The following is a 21,393-nucleotide window of genomic DNA, read 5'->3' as shown; positions in this document are numbered from 1 at the left end:
GAAGAATAAGCACGTTCTGGTCCATACAGACAACACTGTGACCGTAGCGTACATCAACCATCAGAGTGGTCTACGCTCCCGCCGCATGTCACAACTCGCTCACCATCTCCTCTTGTGGAGTGAGAAGCATCTAAGGTCACTTTGTGCCATTCATATCCTGGGCAGGCTCAATTGTGCAGCTGACAAGTTCTCACGGCAGCAGTCTCACTCCGGGGAATCGAGACTCCACCCCCAGTCGTTTCAGCTGATTTGGGAACACTTCAGAGATACTCGGGTAGACCTGTTTGCCTCTCCAGAAAATTCCCACTGCCAGTTGTTTTACTCCCTGACCGAGGGCACTCTTGGCATGGATGCTCTGGCACACAGCTGGCCACTGAGCCTGCGCAAGTATGCGTATTCTCCAGTGAGCCTTCTTGCACAGACGTTGTGCAAGATCAGGGAGGACGAGGAGCAGGTCCTCATGGTTGCACCTTTTTGGCCCAGCCGGACCTGGTTCCCCAAGCTTGTACTCCTCGCGACAGCCCCTCCCTGGCCAATTCCTCTGAGGAAAAACCTTCTTTCTCAGAGACGGGGCATCCTCTGGCACCCACGTCCTGATCTTTGGAACCTACATGCGTGGGTTCTGGACAGGTCATGGAAGGGTTAGTTACTTTGCCACCGCAGGTGGTAGCTACAGTGACTTCAGCTAGAGCCGTGTCCACCAGACACTCCTATGCTTTCACTTGGTGTTCTTCATGGCCTGAGGGCCCCTGGAAATCCCCGATCGGGTCAGTGCTTTCCCTTCTTCAGGAGGGGTTGGAACGATGGCCTTCTCCTTCCACCCTCAAGGTCTATGTGGCTGCCATTTCGGCTCAGTCTCTTGGGAAGCACAATCTGATCATCACCATCCCCAGACAGTCCAGCTGATCTGGAGTCGATGCAGGGAAGCCCATGAGTACTACTCCCTGTCTCAGGCCCCGTTGGGCACAGATGCACTGGCACACAGCTGGCCTCGGGATCTATGCAAGTATGTGTTTCCCCCTGTAAGCCTGCTCACACAGACACTGTGCAAGGTCAGGGAGGATGAGGAACAGGTCCTGTTGGTTATGCCTTACTGGCCCACCCGGACCTGGTTTTGGGAACTCATGCTCCTCGTGAAAGACTCTCCCTGGTGCTACCTCCTGAGGAGAGACCTCCTCTCTCAGGGGCTGGGCACCATATGGCAACCACGTCCAGATCTTTGGAACCTCCATGTGTGGCTTCTGGATGGGATGTGGCAGACCTAAGTGATCTGCCACTGGCGGTGGTAGACACTATCACTCAGGCTAGAGCCCCCTCCATGAGGCAGGCCTATGCTTTGAAGTGGAGTCTGTTCATGAATTGGTGTTCTTCTCACCGAAAAGACCCCCAGAGATACTTGGTCAGAATCATGCTTTCTTTCCTGCAAGAAAGGTTGGAGTGTAGGCTGTCACCCTCTACCTTGAAAATGTAAAAACCGCCTTGGAGCCATGCCTCCTGGGGGTTAGGGCTCACTCCAAATGGAGTGTGGCCACCTCTTATGCGCATGGCGCCACTCTGGCAGACATCTGTCGAGCTGTCGGCTGGATAACACCTAACACCTTCACAAAGTTTCTTCTTCTGTGTTGGGTAACAGGTAATTGGCAGGAACGGCTGGCTTGGTGTCACGCTTGCTGCGCCATTCCCCCTAACACGGGGATGTGAGCGCCTTTCTTTGCCCAGTAGAGTTTCTCGTTGGTGTACCCTGGTCGAGCATCCTCCAGCACCCCCGGCAGTCAGACTTGGAGGAGCAGTCTGTCGCCGGGCCCAGTACTGGTGTTAGCATGCCCGGAGTCCCAGTCAACCCCTGTACTGGGCTAGGTGTCCATATGGCTTGATTCCCTACGGGTAATCCCATATGTGAATTCTTCCACTCTAATGTTTCCCTCTTGGTAAACCCATGTCTTTCTTTCTTTCTTTCTTTCTTTCTTTCTTTGTTGAAACCTTGATGTATTTTCTTAACTATTTTTAATGATTAAGAACAGCATTTATCTTTTTTCTTTTTTCTTTTTTTTTTTATAATTGCTGACCCCTAACCTTTGAATGGTAGTGGATGGCTTGGCATAAATGTTAAGGAACTGTATGGGAAATAACTTATAATGTATTATATGTTGCATTACATATTAATAATATGTGTCTCTGCATCTGTTTTATTACAGTTGCCAACAACTGGGATACTTCTGTTAACCCAGCAGCATTACCCAGAGTTACCATGGAAACACTTTCCAATATTCAAGAAATGACTGCTGATTCACATCACGAAGCAAGAATAAGAAAATAAACAAATAATTTAAAGAGATCTAGTGAAAAAGTATATTTTCACTTGATTGCTAACTAGTTCAACTCAAAAGAGCCACTCACAAGTCTATGATATTCTGTATAGATATGGTTCAGGTTATCCCCTAAAAAAGTCTATAAAGATTGCTATAAAGAAAAGTGTTTTGTCAGTTAGACGAAACCATTTGCTTAGAAAATTAACGACAGACTGCATGTCGAGTGGTATTATTCATGTCTGCTGCACAGATGATGTGCGATCAGATTAACATATTAAACATGAATACATCTATATTCTCTTATACACATGCACTTCATATTTTGATACACATCCTACTCACATTCAATACGTATCTGTTCCATCTCTGACACCTCAGCGATGGACTCCTTCAGGTCCTCTACGAACTTAAGCAGCTCCTCTGCGCTCTGAGCACAGAAATTCAACACCTGCTTCTTATCAGAGCCCGAACATGGAGACACAATAGTAATTGCATGAGGATAGTCTGAAACAAAAACAGAAAAAATAGAAACATTAGAAAAAATTAAGGTTTGTGTTGTTATTCACTGATAATCTTGTCAATTTTCTTCTTAAGGTCACATCTAGAATGTCTTCACTTCCAGATTAAATTATTTGTCCACTTTAATTCTGTCATAGCCACACAAAAAAAAGGTCACTTTTGGAAACTGCCACTAATGAAATGTGTGATGATTTTATTTTCTATAATACTACTAATAAAAGTTATTGTAATTATAATTATAATAATTCCAAATAAATATTTTTTATTAAATATATTTCCCAAAGTAAAACAGAATATTCAATGGATAAGAAAAAAATGAACAACAAAAAAGTAATAATAATAATAATAAAATAATTATAATAAAATAATATATATATAGCCCACCCCTGGAAACACCTCAGCATATTCCAGGTGTTAAAGTTTCTTTATAAAAATTAATGGTTATCGCTTATTATCATTATTTCCATAATCTTTTAAACTGTCATGAAATTGGAAATATTTTAGAAAGACTGTATTCCAACAGTAGCCTAACACACTAAATTCTTCTTTGACTATTTCTGACCAGTAGCCCACATAGCCCAATTGATGTTAGCAGAACAGACGTTTGAAAAAAAATATGATAGGATGATGTTTGTTAATGTTCTGACTGGCTTTGAAATGTATTACATTGTTACAGCATATGTATACCTTTATAACACATTCATAACACATTAATAACACCTTTATAACATGTTTATAGCACAACTTCTCATTTCTTGCTGTATTTACATTTACGAGCCTTACAAACTCCATCACTAGGGTCACTGTCAACTCAGCAAATATTTAGTGTCTTTTACTGTCATGGTAATGGCTGGAAACATGTTTGTTTTTCAGCTGATTTACACATTTGTGTCTCTCTTATGACATCCAGTCTGTTCAGCCAATCATTACAGAATCAAGTGGGGTGAAATACAAGCGTGAGCCGTGACTCTCTCATCTCCCTTAATTACAGCACCAGCTGCCATGAATGTTTGTGCGTGTGTGTGTACGTGTGTGTGTGAGAGTGAAAGCGAAAGAGTGGGAGGAAAAGAGAAGGGCTTGTGGCTACTTTAATTGGAAAATGAGAGGCTGCCTGTCAACTTCATTTATCATGTGGTATTCTTTTTGTTGGAAGGAAATCAGAGAAGTGGGTGTTTGAAAGGCGCATAATTGTCTGGATTTCATATGAAGTTTTTCTTCACTTCATAGTGATTAGGTTACCTACACTACCCTACAAAGGTAAAATACAGTACTGCACAAAATGTCTTCAAAGTTTAAACAGTAAATTGGATTTTAAATGATCTGAAAACAATTTATCACAGTGACCATTTCTCTGAATCTGTGCATAGTTTTAGTCAAACCCAAATCCAAGGGGACTACTAGTTACTGCATTTGCACGACAATATGACATGTACAACATGTTTTTCATTCTTGATTCAATATATTATAGTTAAAAGCAACTATGGTTGGAAGATCCATTATTACTACAGTTTAACCCTTAAATGCACAAATGTTTCGCAGATCATTATTACATATTTGGGTCTTTAGCAACCCAGACCTACTGTATATATCTAGTAGGGATTGATTTCTAACTGCTGCAATGGGATAAAACTTTCCTAATATTTGAATGACAAAATAATAAAATAAATCATAGTTCATTACCTTTTGAAACTAGGAAGGCTTCAATTCGAGCAAATTATTTTACAATCACTGTCATCGTCACAGTACAATTCAGCATATGGCTCATATTTGTGACATCTCAACCATATTCTCAAAATGATCTTTTATGATATCTTTAAAATCAATATTATGATCGCTGGCAGCTTATTCACCACATCCACCGTAAAAGCCATTTAAGCCAGTTTAGATTTTACTGATGAAATTCTTTTATTTTATGCCTTATAATAATAATAATAATAATAATATGAAACATCATATCATCATTGTGTAACAGTGCCACCTTGAGGAATAAAGGTCAATTGCACTTATTGAGTCTACAGATATTTATTTATTGGTGTACAGAAAAAAAAAGAAAAAAAAAGACCTTGGGTCATTAGTGATCCTATACACTTTTTAAAAAATTAATTAAGGGAGGTGAGGGTGGTGAATGACGTCCCGCTTCACTAAAGACTCAAGGTATATGTTTAAGGGTTAACAGAACTTAGCTAGGTAACTACCACAGTTAGCCATGCTTTTGTGATGCATTTGATAAAAAGCCATTTATTTGTAGCTGGTTATGTGATGCAAATGTCAAAATACTGTATATTAGCATACAAATCATGCAAAGTAACAGTATTTCAGAAAGAACTGAATGAAAATAAATCTTTATTTTTGAGCAAATTTTCCAACTATTTATGCACATTTTCAAATTAGCCTGTAGGGTGGATTTACCACAAAAAGCGGTATAATCTTACATTCATTTTCAAACAGGTGGAACTGCATGCCCAGCAGCCCCATGGCCTTGCAAAACGTGTATGCAGCTGAACTCTTCTTCTTTGGGCACAATTTCAAAATCTGTGAAGGGAGAAAATAGACATTCCAATTAGATTCACTGTCACTCATTTGAGCAAAAGAGTAAAAATGGTAAACACTAGTTCTGTTCCAAATCCTGATGAACTGCCTAGCTACCATATAAACTTCTAAGGCAGCATAGCTACTAACTAAAGTGATACCTTATAAGTGCTCTCTCTACATTAGCAGCACACCCCACAAATAGGATTCCTCAAGTCAAATGATTAGGAGGGATTTATGTTAGCTTGTTGCTAAGCTAGTTAATATTACAACTTTGAATACATTTAAGGTGTTTCCCAAATCGCGTACTTCAGCACTATTCTGTAATGTTTTGTAGAACAAATAATTTGAGAAGTGTGTTCACACTAAAAATTCCAATGCGTTTAAAAACCCAAATGATGCCCTTAAACAACCAAAAAAACTAAGTGTGGAATGTTGGACACTTGCACTCAGCTGTCACAACTTGTGTCACGGAGTGGGAGGGGCTACCAGACTCTGGTTATTAATGACAAAAATAACCTTATAAAGTTCATACACTACTTGGTTGAGTATGTACTGTACAGGTGCATAATATATGGACATTATATATATATATATATATATATATATATATATATATATATATATATATATATATACATTTGGGTTTTTGTTTCTACTTCCTTGCATTCAGATTACAAGTATTCATTATTTTTGCTACATTAAATTAAATCCAGGAATTTAACTCTCAGCTGACATTCTCAATTCAATTTTGAATGGCACCACTTCAACCCTGCTATCTGTCATTCAGTGTTAGATTGTAAGTGTTTGAGTGTACGTGAGAAATAGAAGGCCACACAGATTAGTGTAGTGTTAAGAGTCTACTTACCATAATCCCTACTGGTTTACTCAAAATACCACAATATGGAACCTATATTTAATTCTGCCACAAATCTAAGGAAAGCGTGAGAACCTCGTGAAGAAGAAGAACAATCCCTGAACTCATATCTCAACACAATTAATGCCAATAACCTTTGAGCAAAGTTAGAGAAGCAGTTATGAGAATCGACATTGCCACAAAAACTTAATAATGAGTTATTGCCTTATATTAAATGGATATTTGGAATGGTTTTCTATTTCATTTAAAATGTGAGGAGAGATTTTCATTTAGCAGATGTCATTTGTATATTTAAATAGCTTTATTTCACCCAATTTCACCTATGACTGTAATGGGAAAAGTATGTTTTGTGATTTTCACTTCCCATTTTATATGGCCAGATTAACATGAGCTCTTGCAATTATGAGAATAGTTTAATACACTGCTGTGATAGCCTTTCAGTCAGTCTAATGCCCTCCATTAATTATAACAGACATTTAATCTTTGATTAATTTCAAGGGCTGTACTTTGTGGCTTTGACCAAATTATTTGAGCAGTTGTGGGAGAGAGGACCTCATTAGATTTTCATTCACACAATGGGGAAAAACTCTGTAGTGCAAAAAGGAAGATCAAGTTGACTGCATTATTCTCTGAATATGGAAAATGTTCACTGTGCACAGTATATGTAAGAGTAGTAAGGAAGTATGCTATTCTGAACATAATCTATGGTGTTCACAGTAGTCCACAACACAACGCATAGGACTAAATTTGTTGTTTTCTGCTAATTTTTGTTTCCATTGTTTTGCAGCTTGTTTCCATTGTGCTGTAATCATTTCATTGTTCCATTGTGTTGTGCTAATTTTGTTATGTGGCGAATTTTTTCCACTGTGTTGTGATAATTTCATTGTTGTGGCTTGTTTCTGTTGTCTTGTGCTAATTTTGCTGTGTTGCGAAATTTTTTCGTTGTGTTACGATCATTTCATTGTTGCAACTTGTTTCCATTGTGTTGTGACAATTACATTTTTGGTGCTTTTTTTTACGTTGTGTTATGCTAATTTCATTGTTGTGACTTGTTTCCGTTGTGTTGTACTAATTTCATTGTTGTGACTTGTTTCCATTGTGTTATGATAATCTAATTGTTTTGATTTGTTTCAGTTGTGTTGTGCTAATTTTTCTGAGGTGCGACTTGTTTTCGATTGTGTTGTGATAATTTCATTGTTGCGACTTGTAGCCATTGTGTTGTGATAATTACATTGTTGTGGCTTTTTCTGTCATGTTGTGCTAATTGTGTTGTGTTGTGACTTGTTTCCATTGTGTTGTGCTAATTTCATTGTTATGACTTGTTTCCACTGTGTTGTACTAATTTCATTATTGAAACTAGTTTCCATTGTGTTTTGGCTTACTTCTGTTGTTTTCTGCTTATTTCACTGTGTTGTGGCTTGTTTCCATTGTGTTGTGCTAATTTTGTTATGTTGCGAACTTGTTTCCACTGTGTTGTGATAATTTCATTGTTGCGGCTTGTTTCTGTCGTCTTGTGCTAATTTTGCCGTGTTACAACATTTTTCCGTTGTGTTATGATCATTTCATTGTTGCAACTTGTTTCCATTGTGTTGTGACAATTACATTTTTGCGGCTTTTTTACGTTGTGTTGTACTAATTTCATTGTTGTGACTTGTTTCCATTGTGTTATGATAATCTAATTGTTTTGATTTTTCAATTGTGTTGTGATAATTACATTGTTGTTGCTTTTTATGTCATGTTGTGCTAATTGTGTTTTGTTGTGACTCGTTTCCATTGTGTTGTGCTAATTTCATTATTGTAACTAGTATCCATTGTGTTTTGGCTTACTTTTGTTGTTTTTTGCTTATTTCACCGTGTTGTGGATTGTTTCCATTGTGTTGTGCTAATTTTGTTATGTTGCGAATTGGTTCCCATGCGGCTTGTTTCTGTTGTTCATTTTTGCGGCTTGTTTCTGTTGTCTTGTGCTAATTTTGCTGTGTTGCGAAATATTTTTGTTGTGTTATGATCCTTTCATTGTTGCAACTTGTTTCCATTGTGTTGTGACAATTACATTTTTGCTGCTTTTTTTTTTTAACGTTGTGTTGTGATAATTTCATTGTTGTGGCTTTTTCTGTCATGTTGTGCTAATTGTGTTGTGTTGCGACTTGTTTCCGTTGTGTTGTGCTAATTTCATTGTTGCGACTTGTTTTCGTTGTGTTGTGCTAATTTCATTGTTATGACTTGTTTCCACTGTGTTGTACTAATTTCATTATTGTAATTAGTTTTCATTGTGTTTTGGCTTACTTCTGTTGTTTTGTGCTTATATGTTTTGTTCATTACTGGGCCATTGTAATAATAAGATATGTTTTTCTTTTTGGGTTTTGATAAAAAATATGTTTTATGCTCCATTCTTATACTTGGATTTATCATCTTCTCTTTTTCCTTGCCTTGATTAACCATGGTATAAATAAAGAACAAGACAATGCAAAATGAAAAAAAAATAAATAAATAAAAATACAAATAAAATAATAAAATCTACATAATTGAATGTAACTTGTATTTACCACAAGTAGGTCATTGAAGAGGAAGACCTCTCTCTGGTGAGCAGCTTGCTTCTGGGCTTTATTGATGTCAGTCACTTCAAACAGCCGACTGCAGCACACCAGTCTCCTGTGAGGTACTGACAGAACCTGAGGATATACACATAAAATTACTTCTCTAAAAGATACAAATTGAGTGACATTTCATTTGATATTTCAAATTACATTTCAAACTGTCGTTTAACCTTTTGTCCAACACTATATTCAAAGAAGACGGTGGAGATATTAAATTAACCATGATTCATTCTGTGATTGGGGATACAGTTAGTGAGTGAGCAATTTTTAGCATTTCACTTTCAAGGTAGATTATTTCAGTAAATTAGAAATATATTTATATTCTTAATGATAAATAATTAAAATACTTTTAAGTAATCCTGCCGTCCCACTAGAAACTTACTGTGCCCCCCTAATGTTTCCCAGCCCCTTGACTGCGAACCAATGATTAAAAATAAGCCTGCAGGTAAGCCCTTCTGCAAACTTGGGATGTGACCTGCAAAAACCCCAATGGCAGCAAAACCTAAAAAAGGCCAACCAGGCAGAGGTTGGGAGAAGAAGAGTGAGGTGATGAATGAGATGTGAGGGGAAAAGAGAGACCAGAAAGTGTCTGCAACATCTTTATCAACTAAGGGTACGATTACAGACAGAACTAGATTTCCACGTTATTTGGGTCGGCTGAATTCTGCATGAACTGTGGAAGTGCTGAAGTACAAAATTATGACATGTAAGAAGTTTATTCCAAACGTTTCAATCCAGAAACCGCACTTGTAGGAACATGAGACAGCGAAGTTTATGGAAAGTGTAAGGAAACTTTTACTATTTACCAGTGTCATGAAAAGGTTTCCTAATAAAATGTTTTTATACATTTTCTTGCATTTTATATGGATCTAAACTGTTACTGTCATTGCAGAGCCCATATACTAAATGAAATACCTCTTTCTTATGATAAATAATTAGCATTGTGTTAAATGTTACAAATTATTCTCAAGGGTTGAATGTAAATAGTAGTGAAAGCTGCTGCTGGCAAATTAACTATTTCCAATTTCTTGCAGAGACATGCAAATACTTAAATCATTATTAATGCATATAGTGTATTAAATAGTAGTATTTTCCCCCATAAAAGATATTAATCACAACATGTCTCATTTCAGAGCTGGTTTATTTGCTTATTCTTTAAAGAAGAATTTTAATCTATGCACTCATAGAAAAAAAAACCCTGCTTTTGTCAAATTATACTATTAAATTTATTTCAATAACCCATTCATGTCTAGGAAATAAAACACCAATTCTATTTACTTCCTATTTATTTAGCTTTTGTTTTGGATAACCTTTAAATCCAGTCTTTCAAAGCTGTTTGCTTTCCAGTCCAAGGTGAAAAAAAATATGTCTACTGGCTATAAGAGAATGAAACATTTTTGTAAGCCAGGTAGAGTTCTGCTGGAGGTGAATGTGAAATGATTTCACTAAATCGAAGTCCTTGACTTCTAAGATTGCTAAGTTGCTAAGCACTAGAAAAAGACTGCATTGCAGCAAATAGAGAACATCTTCAGTATCAGAACCTTGAGGGAGATTGACTAGCAACAGAAGGCCTCTCATTCTACATTGAATTAGTTTACTGTAGGAATCTATTTGCCAAAATTAAAAAAAAAAAAAAAATATATATATATATATATATCTAGTAAAATAGTATGAAATAAACATTTGTCATTCAGTGACCAGATTCACAATTGACTTCAACGTTAGCATTGTTAGCAACGTTAGCAAATAAATTCAAAAGAAGAAAACTCTGTCATTGATTACTCACTCTCATGTTGTACCAAACCTATAAGACCTTCGTTCATCTTCAGAACACAAAGTAAGATTTTTTAATTTTATTTTTAATGAATCTGAGAGCTTTCTGACCCGGCATAGACAGCAATGCAACTACTGTAGCCTGCCATGTTCATACCCAGAAAGGTAGTAAGGACATTTGTTAAAATAGTCCATGTGACTGACATCAGTGGGTTAACAGTAATTTTATGAAGCTACAATATATATATATATTGGTCAACTGTTCCTGTAATAAGCATAAAAATACACAGCAAACATACAGTAAAATTTTACTCTACATAGTACTCTATTGTACTGTATAAAGTACTAAAACTGTATAAAGTGCTTCTGCCAAAATTGGCAGCTCACGAAGTTTTTTGAACAAAGCTTACATTTATAGGTTGCTCTGGCACCAATGATCGTTACAGTCTACCTAGGCTTATAGTGATTTTGGAAACACAGCCCTGAGCAACATTAGCTAGCAAAACCAGTAAAGATGTACTGTAAACATCATTAAAACATGCATAAAATAAAAGTACCATACGTGTTTCTGAAATACATAACTAGATGCAAAACAAAGAGAAAGACAAAAAGAAAGATAATTACATTGTAATGGACAGTTTATAGAGGACAAATTCAAGCTGATCACACAAACTACACACACACACACACACACACATACACACACAATGCATTACTGTACCCATTTGTGGATTAAAGCATTGTCCTTTACCAGACATTATGAGAACTGAACAACAAATCCATTAAAAATGCTTTTTAATGACAGCGGCAGGTGTTCTCATAAATCTGCAAGATTAAAAAAAAAAAAAAAAAACATGGGAAGATAAATCTGTGCAAAGGGATAGCTGGATAGACTTAAATTATCTATAGAGAAATAACTTTTTTATCTTTGTGTCTGTACTGGTGAACATAAGAAATAGGGCAGAAAAAAATGTTAAATAGTTAAGGTGACAGCATTTAACCACACACACACACACACACACACACACACACACACACACACACACACACACACACACACACATATATATATATATATATATATATAGCAACTTTATAGTGTTGCTACTTTTGGTTATTTTTCATTTGTTTTAAATGTGGAACATAAAGCAATATCACGGACTAAGAATTAAATTGCAAAGAGTAAATGAGATTTATGGGTTTTAGCAAAATTGAGCAGACTGCATTTATATGACTTACCAATACACAAGAAAAGTCATGAATACACACTCAATGCCATGCCAGTGAATTATGCTAAGCTTTACTGATGGTGTAAAGTGTTTAGGTACATATATCAAACTGTAGTTATAAATTATGGGCTACAAGAACAGCCTTATCAGATACAGCAGGTAAGGATTTTATTAAATAAATAAATACAAAATTTACTTTAGGGGCAAAACATTTGTTTTCAGATTATATATATATAATTTAATTTATTTTCTATTAATGACTAAGTTTGTATTTTAAACATTAGTCTTAGAAGAAAAATGTGTAGCACCCACACTTGAAATATTGTGAAATACGTGAAATGCTCTGAAATCTTAACATGTAGTCTTACATGTAAAATAAATTGAGCTTTTTACTGGCCAAAACAAAAAGTACATAATTAGAGATAAATTTTGCAGTGTGGGTGGGAAATGTAACGGTGAGGGGTTGATCTGAGGTAAGATAATGAATGAAAAACTGTGAGGTTATTCAGTGTCACTGTTCTTCTATTGCAGTAATGAGGAATGGCAGCATTGCTACAGGCATGAGCCGCAATGAATCACCAACTGCCCAACGAATTATTATATTATGCTGCTCCACGCATACATTTAGAGATGGTAGAGGTGAAATAACAGAACACCAATGTTATAAAGATAAAGCGTATTCATATTTTAATATGGTCTCAGAGTGGTCTACTGTATGGTTATTACATACATACATACATACATACATATATGTATATATATATATATATATATATATATATATATATATATATATACATACACACACACACACACACAAACACACACACACACAAATAACTAGTAATATTCAATATAGTCATGTACCTAGAATACATTTGGATGTAGTATGACATGAATATAAGCTGTAAAGAAAATCCCAAACTGTTTCACTCACCGATTTCATTCCCACAATGCTTTGCTCCACCTTGGTGACATAAGTGACATGGTCTTCATTTGATCGTAGTTCCCTCAGCTGAATACGCTCATATATTCCCACTACCATGTCTCGTGGAATATCTGCACCATCATCAACCCCTAAATAAAAACACACATCTAAAGTGCTGAATATATACACATGATAAATAATTATCAAATAAAATATACAAAATTGATCACTGTCCTATTGCATTATTTTCATATCCTCCATTGGTCAACAGCCTTTGGTACACAATGTTACACTTTTTTACACTATGTCTGGGCGAATATTTATATTTCTCATTGAATTATTTTTTCTTAAGAGAAAGTGGATTGTCTAACCACTAGGCTAGATGTGCATTATGAACATAATATGCTGCAAAGCAGATTAAGACTAATGAAATTTAAGAAGACTCTAGAAGTCACGAAAACATCAGGGGATGTTATGCAAAATCAGATGAGGAGATGAATATGTAACATACTTTCTTTTTTTTACCCTATGAGAGAGGGCTGAATGTATGGGGGATTGTGGGATTGACAGCAGAGTGGAGCTAGTGTCAAAAATTTTTGAAAAACTTGGCTTGATGTAAATGAGAGACAAAATATGCAGAGCTGAGGCCAATTACTGTAAAGTGCAGCCAGCAAATGCATTTAGATGATAAGTTCGGAAACAAAAGTACAGCAATGAAAGGAGCCACAGTAAGATCTGCTTGTGTAAAGAGAGTTCCCTATCTGTCAGTCTCTTTGAGTTATGTGGAACGACATAAGGGGTCTCACTTGGGAGGCCAGTTATCTCTTAGTTTTAGAGAAAATGCCAACAGTGGTTTTTGCATGCTGAGCCACTCTCCGTGCATACAGGTATATAAGGCGAAAGCGTGCATCCACTCATTCAGATTTTTGCCAATTTATCTTTGTGTGGTCGAAGGCTGTTCCTGTTTGGTGTTACGGCACAATACAGCAGGTTTTCCTGCAGCAGCGATTTCCCTTCGATTGAAAGAGCAGTTCCGTCTAAAAGAGCAAATCATGGACAATTTGCATCTTTTTCAAGATGCTGTTTCGACTGTTTCCTTATGGATGCGGTCGTTTCCTGCCCTCGGTTGACGGCCACGAGCATTATCTTCTGTGTCTGGTCATCCAGACCCCTCTGCCACCACCCTTCCAGGTTTTCCTGACTCAAGCGTGGGGCCTTTGGCTGGCTCTCTGGTAGATCTGAGGGTGACTGTGAGAGCTACTACACCCAGCCATGCCTCATGGACTGCTTACTCCTTCCAAAGCACATGTCCCATGTGGCCACCAATTGATTCTGCTGGGCTGTCTCGCAGCGGTCCCAGTGTGTCTTTCAGTGTACTACCTGAAGATTAGATGTCGATTGAAGCATCGGGGGATAGGCTATCGGTCTCTGAGGATGAGGATTCAGCTGGGCTGGGCTGCCCCCCTCGGGTGTAGTTGCTGCTGAATCTGTCACAGAGCTGTCGGCCATGCTTGCCTGGGCAGCCATGACCATCGGGCTGGAGGTGAATACACCATCTAGCCCTGAATGCTTGCGGCTGGACGATTGGTTTCTCGGCGCAGAGTGCAGCTCACAACTGTGTTTTGCTCCAGTTCCTTTCTTCCCAGAGGTGCATGAAGAGGTGACAAAGTCTTGGATGACCCCTTTTATGGCCAGAAGCTCCTCATCTCCCTTTTCCATCCTCACCACTCTTTATGGTAGGGCAGCCAGGTGGTAAGTGGACATTCCCAGGGTGGAGAATCGTACACTGCTCATCGCAGTGGGTGCCCCCCTGACATGGGCAACTCAGAGATGTGGGAGACTGCTCTTCAGCAGGTGGAGAGTCTTCAGTTTTCTTTTCTTTTTATGTTTGTTTTCAATAAAAGAGCAATTTCCGTTTCCACTGAGTTGCAAGGCTCATGGGTTGACAATGAGCGAAGCATTCTCACCCACAATACCCCCTATCGCCAGAGGCCAAGAAATTACAGTTCGGAAACACTATGCCTCTGGCAAGTTCCACCGGGAACATGGGGACTTTTGCTGTGATGACTCAGAATGTGATGCTTTCTGGGCCATATAACATGACTCCCCATCGCTGCACTGCAGCAGGTACATCAAATGTCCCTTTGGTGCCAATTGTCTTGAGAGGAGTTGTGTGATCACAGGGACCTGGTGCTTCAGGTCAACCGAGAGAAGATCAAGCTCTCCCCTGTGCAGATAATCTCTTATCTCAGTATGGAGTTAGGCTCAGTGAATATTACACTAGGTCTCACCAGCAACTGTGCTGAACTGCCTTCAGAGGCAAGACAGTGGTACCATTGAAACAATTTCAGAGGCTCCTGGGGCATATGGCATCTGCAGACACAGTCATGCCACTTTGATTGCTTCATATGAGACGCTTTCAGCACTGGTTACACTCCTGAGTCCCAAGATGGGCATGGTGGCACATCATGATTCTGTCACCATCACAACAACGTGTCACCACCTATTCAGCCCCTCATCTGGCCTTCCTTTTCTACAGGCCAGGGTGCCCTTAGAACAAGTGTCCCAGCATGTCATTTTCATGACAGATGCCTTCAACGCCTGGAACAGGTCCTGTTGGTTGTGCCTTACTGGCCCACCCAGACCTGCTTTTTGGAACTCATGATCCCCATGACAGACCCTCCCTGGTGCATCCCTCTGAGATCTTTGGAACCAGTGGCTTCTGGATGGGACACGGCAGACTTAAGACACTATCCCTGAGGTTAGAGCTCCCTCTGCGAGGCAGGCCTATGGTTTGAAGTGGAGTCTGTTCACGAAATTGGTGTTCTTCTCTCTGAGGAAACCCCCGTAGATGCTTGGTCAGAGTCTTGCTTTCTTTCCTGCAAGAAAGGTTGGAGCATAGGCTGTCACCCTCCACCTTGAAAGTGTATGTGGCTGCCATTGCAGCCCATCATGATTTAGTTGTCAGTCGGTCCCTGGGGAAGCATGACTTGATTGTTAGTTTTCTGAGGGGTGCCAGAAGTTTAAATCCTCATAGGACACCCCTGATACCCTCCTGGGAACTCTCTATTGTTCTGGCTGTACTTCAGAGGGGTCCTTTTGAGCCACTTGATCCAGTTAGGGGAAGTCGTGGCCTAATGGTTAGAGAGTCGGACTCCCAATCGAAAGGTTGTGAGTTCGAGTCCCGGGCCGGCAGGAATTGTGGGTGGGGGGAGTACATGTACAGTTCTCTCTCCACCCTCAATACCACGACTTAGGTGTCCTTGAGCAAGGCACTGAACCCCCAACAGCTCCCTGGGCGCCGGAGCATAAATGGCTGCCCACTGCTCCGGGTGTGTGTTCACAGTGTGTGTGTTCACTGCTCTGTGTGTGTGCACTTCGGAAGGGTTAAATGCAGAGCACAAATTCTGAGTATGGGTCACAATTCTTGGCTGAATGTCACTTCACTTCACTTAAGCTGTCTCTAAAGACCTCTGATCGCGTTCACTTCCATCAAGAGGGTTGGGGACCTCCAAGCATTTTCGATAAGTGAAAAGTGCCTTGTGTTCCTTGTGTGCCTACTGTCACGTTGTGCTAAGACCTTGGCCTAGATACGTCCCCAAGGTTCCCACCACTCGCTTCCAAGACCAGGTGGTGAACCTGCAAGCACTGCCCCCGGAGGAGGCAAATCCAGCTTTAGCATTGTTGTGTCCTGTGAGAGCACTTTGCATAAACGTGGACCACACCCAGAGCTTCAGAAGCTCTGAGCAGCTCCCGGTCTGCTTTGGGATCAGCAGAAATGTAAGGCTGTCTCCAAGCAGAGGCTGGCTTACTGGATTGTGGATGCCATCGTCTTGGCATACCATTCCCAAGGCGAGCAGTGCCCCCTGGGTGTGAGGGCTCACTCCACACAGAGTGTTGCCTTCTCCTATGCACTGGCGCAAGAATGAAAGAACAAATAGGAAAGAATTGAAGCAATCTTTCACTTAAGGTTGAAATCCCTTTTGTAGACAGAACAGTAGCATAGCCTTCTTCAGCTGCAATATACTCACCCTTTTGGTCACCTTCGGTACCAAGGTCAGTGAATTTGCACTGGGGCTTTGGTAAGGTTACAACCTTAGCTGCGTTTTCTCTTAAACTCAGAGATGATTGGCCTCCCAAGTGAGACCCCATATGACGTTCGACATAACGTCTCCATTCCCTCTATCAGGAAATGAGGTTTACATACATAACCGAGACATTTATGTGTCACAGAGTAATGAAAATGACGAGTGAGATTAACAGAGCGCTGATGTCACTGGCTGTTTTCATTAAATTAATGTGCTTTAGGGCACTTTCAATAGCATTATACTTTGGTGCTTAATTAGGTTTCGCCCACTCACTTAGTCAAGTGAAATGATCCTGACCTAACTTATGATGAAGGAAAAGTATAAAGTTATGTGTATCTTGCTGTTGGAAAACTAGACCTGCATTTACTGAAGGAAAGGCAGCAAAAGAATAGTGTTCAGTTTTGTTTATGCTTAAATGCTATATGAGAGAGTTGCTTTATCATGACACTCAGGAACAGCAAGTACATTTTTATTATAGGTTTACAGGTTGGCTTTGCATTTGTTAGTCACTTCTTGCATTTCTATAAATTCACTATAATTTTTAACCAACTTTCTTTTCTATTTCTTCCTGTCTCACCTCTAAGGTTGCGGATGAAGTCTTCCAGCATCATCTTACGATCGGGTTTGATGTTGGGACTGTACATGTCCGTGTTGAGGAGGATGATGGCAAATGCGAGGATGAAGATCGTGTCAGGATTGTGGAACTGCTGCACCACATCTGGGTTGCACATACAGTAACGCTGGCTGAGAAAAACAGGATACAAGAAACAGACAAACAACAGCTATGTTTATTTAACACATTTTCATAAATAGAGCCTTCTGTTGCTTATCTTTCATAGTCATGAATCATTTGTAAATGTGATGGTACTTGTGTAAAAACAGCTTTTTAAAAGTGTTATTTGTTTATTTAAAAATGTCTCTATTTCCTGACAGATACTAATGAAATAGATGTCTAAAAAAATAAAAAAATAATAATTATAATAATAGGGAAGAAAAATCATATGGTCATAAAAGTCATGATGCTTTATTAAGATAATTATCATTTAACTAATTGATGTGTATCTAACACATGTGTTACCTTCAGAATGTATCATCTATTATCTATCAGAAGATATTTGGTTTTTATATGCCCCATTGAAAATAAGTGAAATGTAATTAAAACTGACAAATATAAAGTCATCACAGTATATGCATTCATTGTAATTTTTCGTAAGCTTGTGGAATTTGTACATGTAGTAAGGAAAATGTAAGCGGTTGTATGGTATTGTGAGAGGTTTTCAGGAATTGGTTGCTAAGATGTTGCTATATGGTTGTTTAAATCAAATAATCCCACTATTGTAGGACTGATATTCTGCAAAGGTTTCTTTGTATGTTTTGGCTCTTTCCTCTAATGTAAGTCAGAGGGGGATTTTCTGTTTGTTTATCCTCGGCCAAGTGAAATCCCAAATTTAATCACTAAGACAAGTAATACACAGATTTCATCATTAAAATGGATGATTTTAGACACTGTTTATGCAATACTATTTATACCAGACTCAATGTGAAAATGTGCTTGTGGCAACATATATGCAGAATTAAGATATTGCAGCTTCTTGCAATTCTTGTGATGCTTTTAAAGTGAAATGACTATTGAGAAGTCCTAAAAAGGTATTTCTTTTTACCAAAAACTGACACATTTATCTGAAACAGTAAAACTGGCAATGCTTTATTGCATTGGTTGTTGTACATATTTCTGAAGTTTGGAACTTAAATGAAGTCCACTTAAGTGGTGTTAAAAGATTAATGCACTATTGTTCTAAGTTACACCTTACCCTAAGCATAACTGATATTGTTAACAAAAGCACATGCGAGATAAAAAAATATAGTTGAAGAAAGCAACCATGCCATTTAGCTTACTTCTATTGTATGTCTTTGATCCTTTTTATTTGCAAACTGTCTTTCATTGGACTCTTCTGTACCAGGTGGGCTTCCGAGCAAGTTTACTACATTAGAAAAGTCATACCTATCAAAATTGTTATGTAAAATACATATTAAATGTAAAAGTTTACAAATCATGCACTACGATGAAAATTTTTTGAGGTCATAACATATTATTGTGCAAGAAACTTTGCAAAAAAAAGTCTGCCCCGTAATCATAATTTTTGTTTTACTACCAACTACTTAGCGTCCACTTCAGCTGGAAACTGCAGTGAATTGTACATACGTTTTGCAAAAATGTATGAGGAGTATATATTATTCATTAAAGTACTATTATGAATGAATGTTATATTTCATATCCATTTACCACTTCACATGCTCTTTTTTAGGTTTGGGATATATCAAAGGCAATGCAGGAGAGACAGCCGGGAACAGGCTGGATTGTGTTATGCAACTACAGTTATTTATAAACCAGTGTCTCGCAGACAGATGCAGATGTGTGCAACACTCTTTCACACACACAACAGCATAAGGATCATCAGCAGTCTTGTTATTTCCAGTGCTGAAAACAAAAGCATGTTTGGCTATAACCCTAGAAACGTTGATAGCTGCATCTGAATTATGATTCAGAATTGCAATAAGAGCCTCTAGTGGATATGAATGGTAAAGTAATTGTTCTAGTAAGATGATTATTTGGATTATCAGACCAGCATTGTCAAGAAAACCTAGGCTAACATTTGTGCTACACCAGAAACAATCTACACTTGCAAATATTTTAAAAAGTAAAAATGACACATGCACATAACAAAATTATTAACTAAAATTGAAATCAAAAATGAAAATTGAATTTAACGGAATCTAAATATTCCTTAGTTCAGAAGAAAAATAACTTGTTAATGAATCCTTTTAACAAGTGTTGAATTAAAACAATTAAAAAATGCATATGTTAAGGTTAATTCTATGTGCATTTATGAGTTGTAACATTTTATAATTTATTTCCTTTAATTTATCCTTTATTTCTAGTTAATTTAAAATGGTCCTGCAGTGTTACAGAAAATAAATATACAAATATAGTATTTCAATTTATAAGAAAGTCACATGCAAAAAAAAAGTAAACAATAAAATAAAATAAAATAAAGTTTATGTTACTCTGCACATACATTTCCAAAAATGTGTAATGTCAGCTACTCAACTGCTTTTCAAACGAATCCTTTACTTCAATGTAATACAGCGCTGTATTCCTTGAGAATGCGATTGATTAATGGAGAGCATTCAGCGTGCATTTTTATCCTTTGGTGCAGGGACTGAAAAAGTTCATGAGCACAGGTATCAAATCAGCGCCGGCTCTTATCTTCCCCACACATATGAAGGTGGCTGGAGCATTTATGTGTGTGTGTAACAGTGTCTGGAGTCTCACCTGAATGCCTCGATCAGTCTCTCCACTTTCTGCGCTTCGCCTTGCACACGGATATGAGCCTGAAACTTCCTCAGAGCCTCATCCAACTCCATCCCAGAGAAATCCATCTCATCCACCACACAGCTATCAGAAAGAAGGAACAGACAGAAAATGAGAGAGGGGGAGAGAGAGAGAGAGAGTGCACAAGAGAAACAGGGTATTAGGCAAACACATAAGATGAAAGCTCGCATTGCCAGCTCTATGGTCAGTGGATATTTGAGGTTTAGCCCAGACATTTGTGGAACTGATGAATTATTTTTTTTTCCTGCTGTATTATTACTGTAATACCAATTTGAATTTGGGTAAAGCAAATTAATACTTCAAATTAAATTAATGCATGCTTGATGGATAAAATTGGTAAACAAAAAACTACTACACTCACCTAAAGGATTATTAGGAACATCATACTAATACTGTGTTTGACCCCCTTTCGCCTTCAGAACTGCCTTAATTCTACGTGGCATTGATTCAACAAGGTGCTGAAAGCATTCTTTAGAAATGTTGGCCCATATTGATAGGATTGATGGAGATTTGTGTGATGCACATCCAGGGCATGAAGCTCCTGTTCCACCACATCCCAAAGATGCTCCATTGGGTTGAGATCTGGTGACTGTGGGGGCCATTTTAGTACAGTGAACTCATTGTCATGTTCAAGAAACCAATTTGAAATGATTCGAGCTTTGTGACATGGTGCATTAACAGTGACATTTCAGTTAAAAGGTCCTACTCTCAGAATTAAATTCTTTCTTTAAAAGTACAACTGTCCAGTACTTCAAATATTGAATAATTATAATATCAATATGGATTGAATTTGTCTGCAAATAGCTTCTTTAAATCCCCAGGCAGTAGTCATTAGGACACAAGGCTCTCCATTGATGAAATGTTATGTTTGCTTTCACTTTAGAGCAGAATAAATGACAGCATGCATGTGATTTTATGTCAAATAGCGACGCATGTGGCTTTTATTAATGATAATAATGACACATGACAGAAAGCCACTCGTAGTGCCCAAGACCTTTGTGAAGTGAACCTTAACATCATCACAAATACTGTACAGATAGCATGATGGGATGTGAATAGACTTCAGGAGACATCAATCACAGATCATTTCAACCCACAACCAGGCCCAGAGTAATCACATCTCAGCCAACAAAAGCTTCAACTCCTACTTACA

At 38.2% G+C, this 21,393-nt stretch overlaps 1 protein-coding gene across 3 annotated transcripts in view; it reads right to left on the bottom strand.

Annotated features, from left to right (window-relative positions):
* Positions 1 to 21,393, bottom strand: part of LOC127956431 (IQ motif and SEC7 domain-containing protein 3-like) — a 115,679-nt gene that overhangs the window by 13,426 nt on the left and 80,860 nt on the right. For 2 of the 3 annotated variants that reach the window (XM_052554309.1, XM_052554311.1), the window contains exons 6-11: positions 20,181 to 20,303; positions 17,424 to 17,590; positions 12,768 to 12,925; positions 8,778 to 8,903; positions 5,261 to 5,360; positions 2,652 to 2,813 (exon numbers count right to left, since the gene is read on the bottom strand). In XM_052554309.1, coding sequence (XP_052410269.1) covers positions 2,652 to 2,813; positions 5,261 to 5,360; positions 8,778 to 8,903; positions 12,768 to 12,925; positions 17,424 to 17,590; positions 20,181 to 20,303 — 836 coding nt within the window. The remainder of the gene's footprint in view (positions 1 to 2,651; positions 2,814 to 5,260; positions 5,361 to 8,777; positions 8,904 to 12,767; positions 12,926 to 17,423; positions 17,591 to 20,180; positions 20,304 to 21,393) is intronic. The other variant, XM_052554310.1, reaches the window with a different exon arrangement.

This window comes from Carassius gibelio, chromosome B4, assembly GCF_023724105.1.
Source record: "Carassius gibelio isolate Cgi1373 ecotype wild population from Czech Republic chromosome B4, carGib1.2-hapl.c, whole genome shotgun sequence".
Classification (NCBI taxonomy): domain Eukaryota; kingdom Metazoa; phylum Chordata; class Actinopteri; order Cypriniformes; family Cyprinidae; genus Carassius; species Carassius gibelio.
This window is presented reverse-complemented; position numbering and strand designations above follow the sequence as displayed.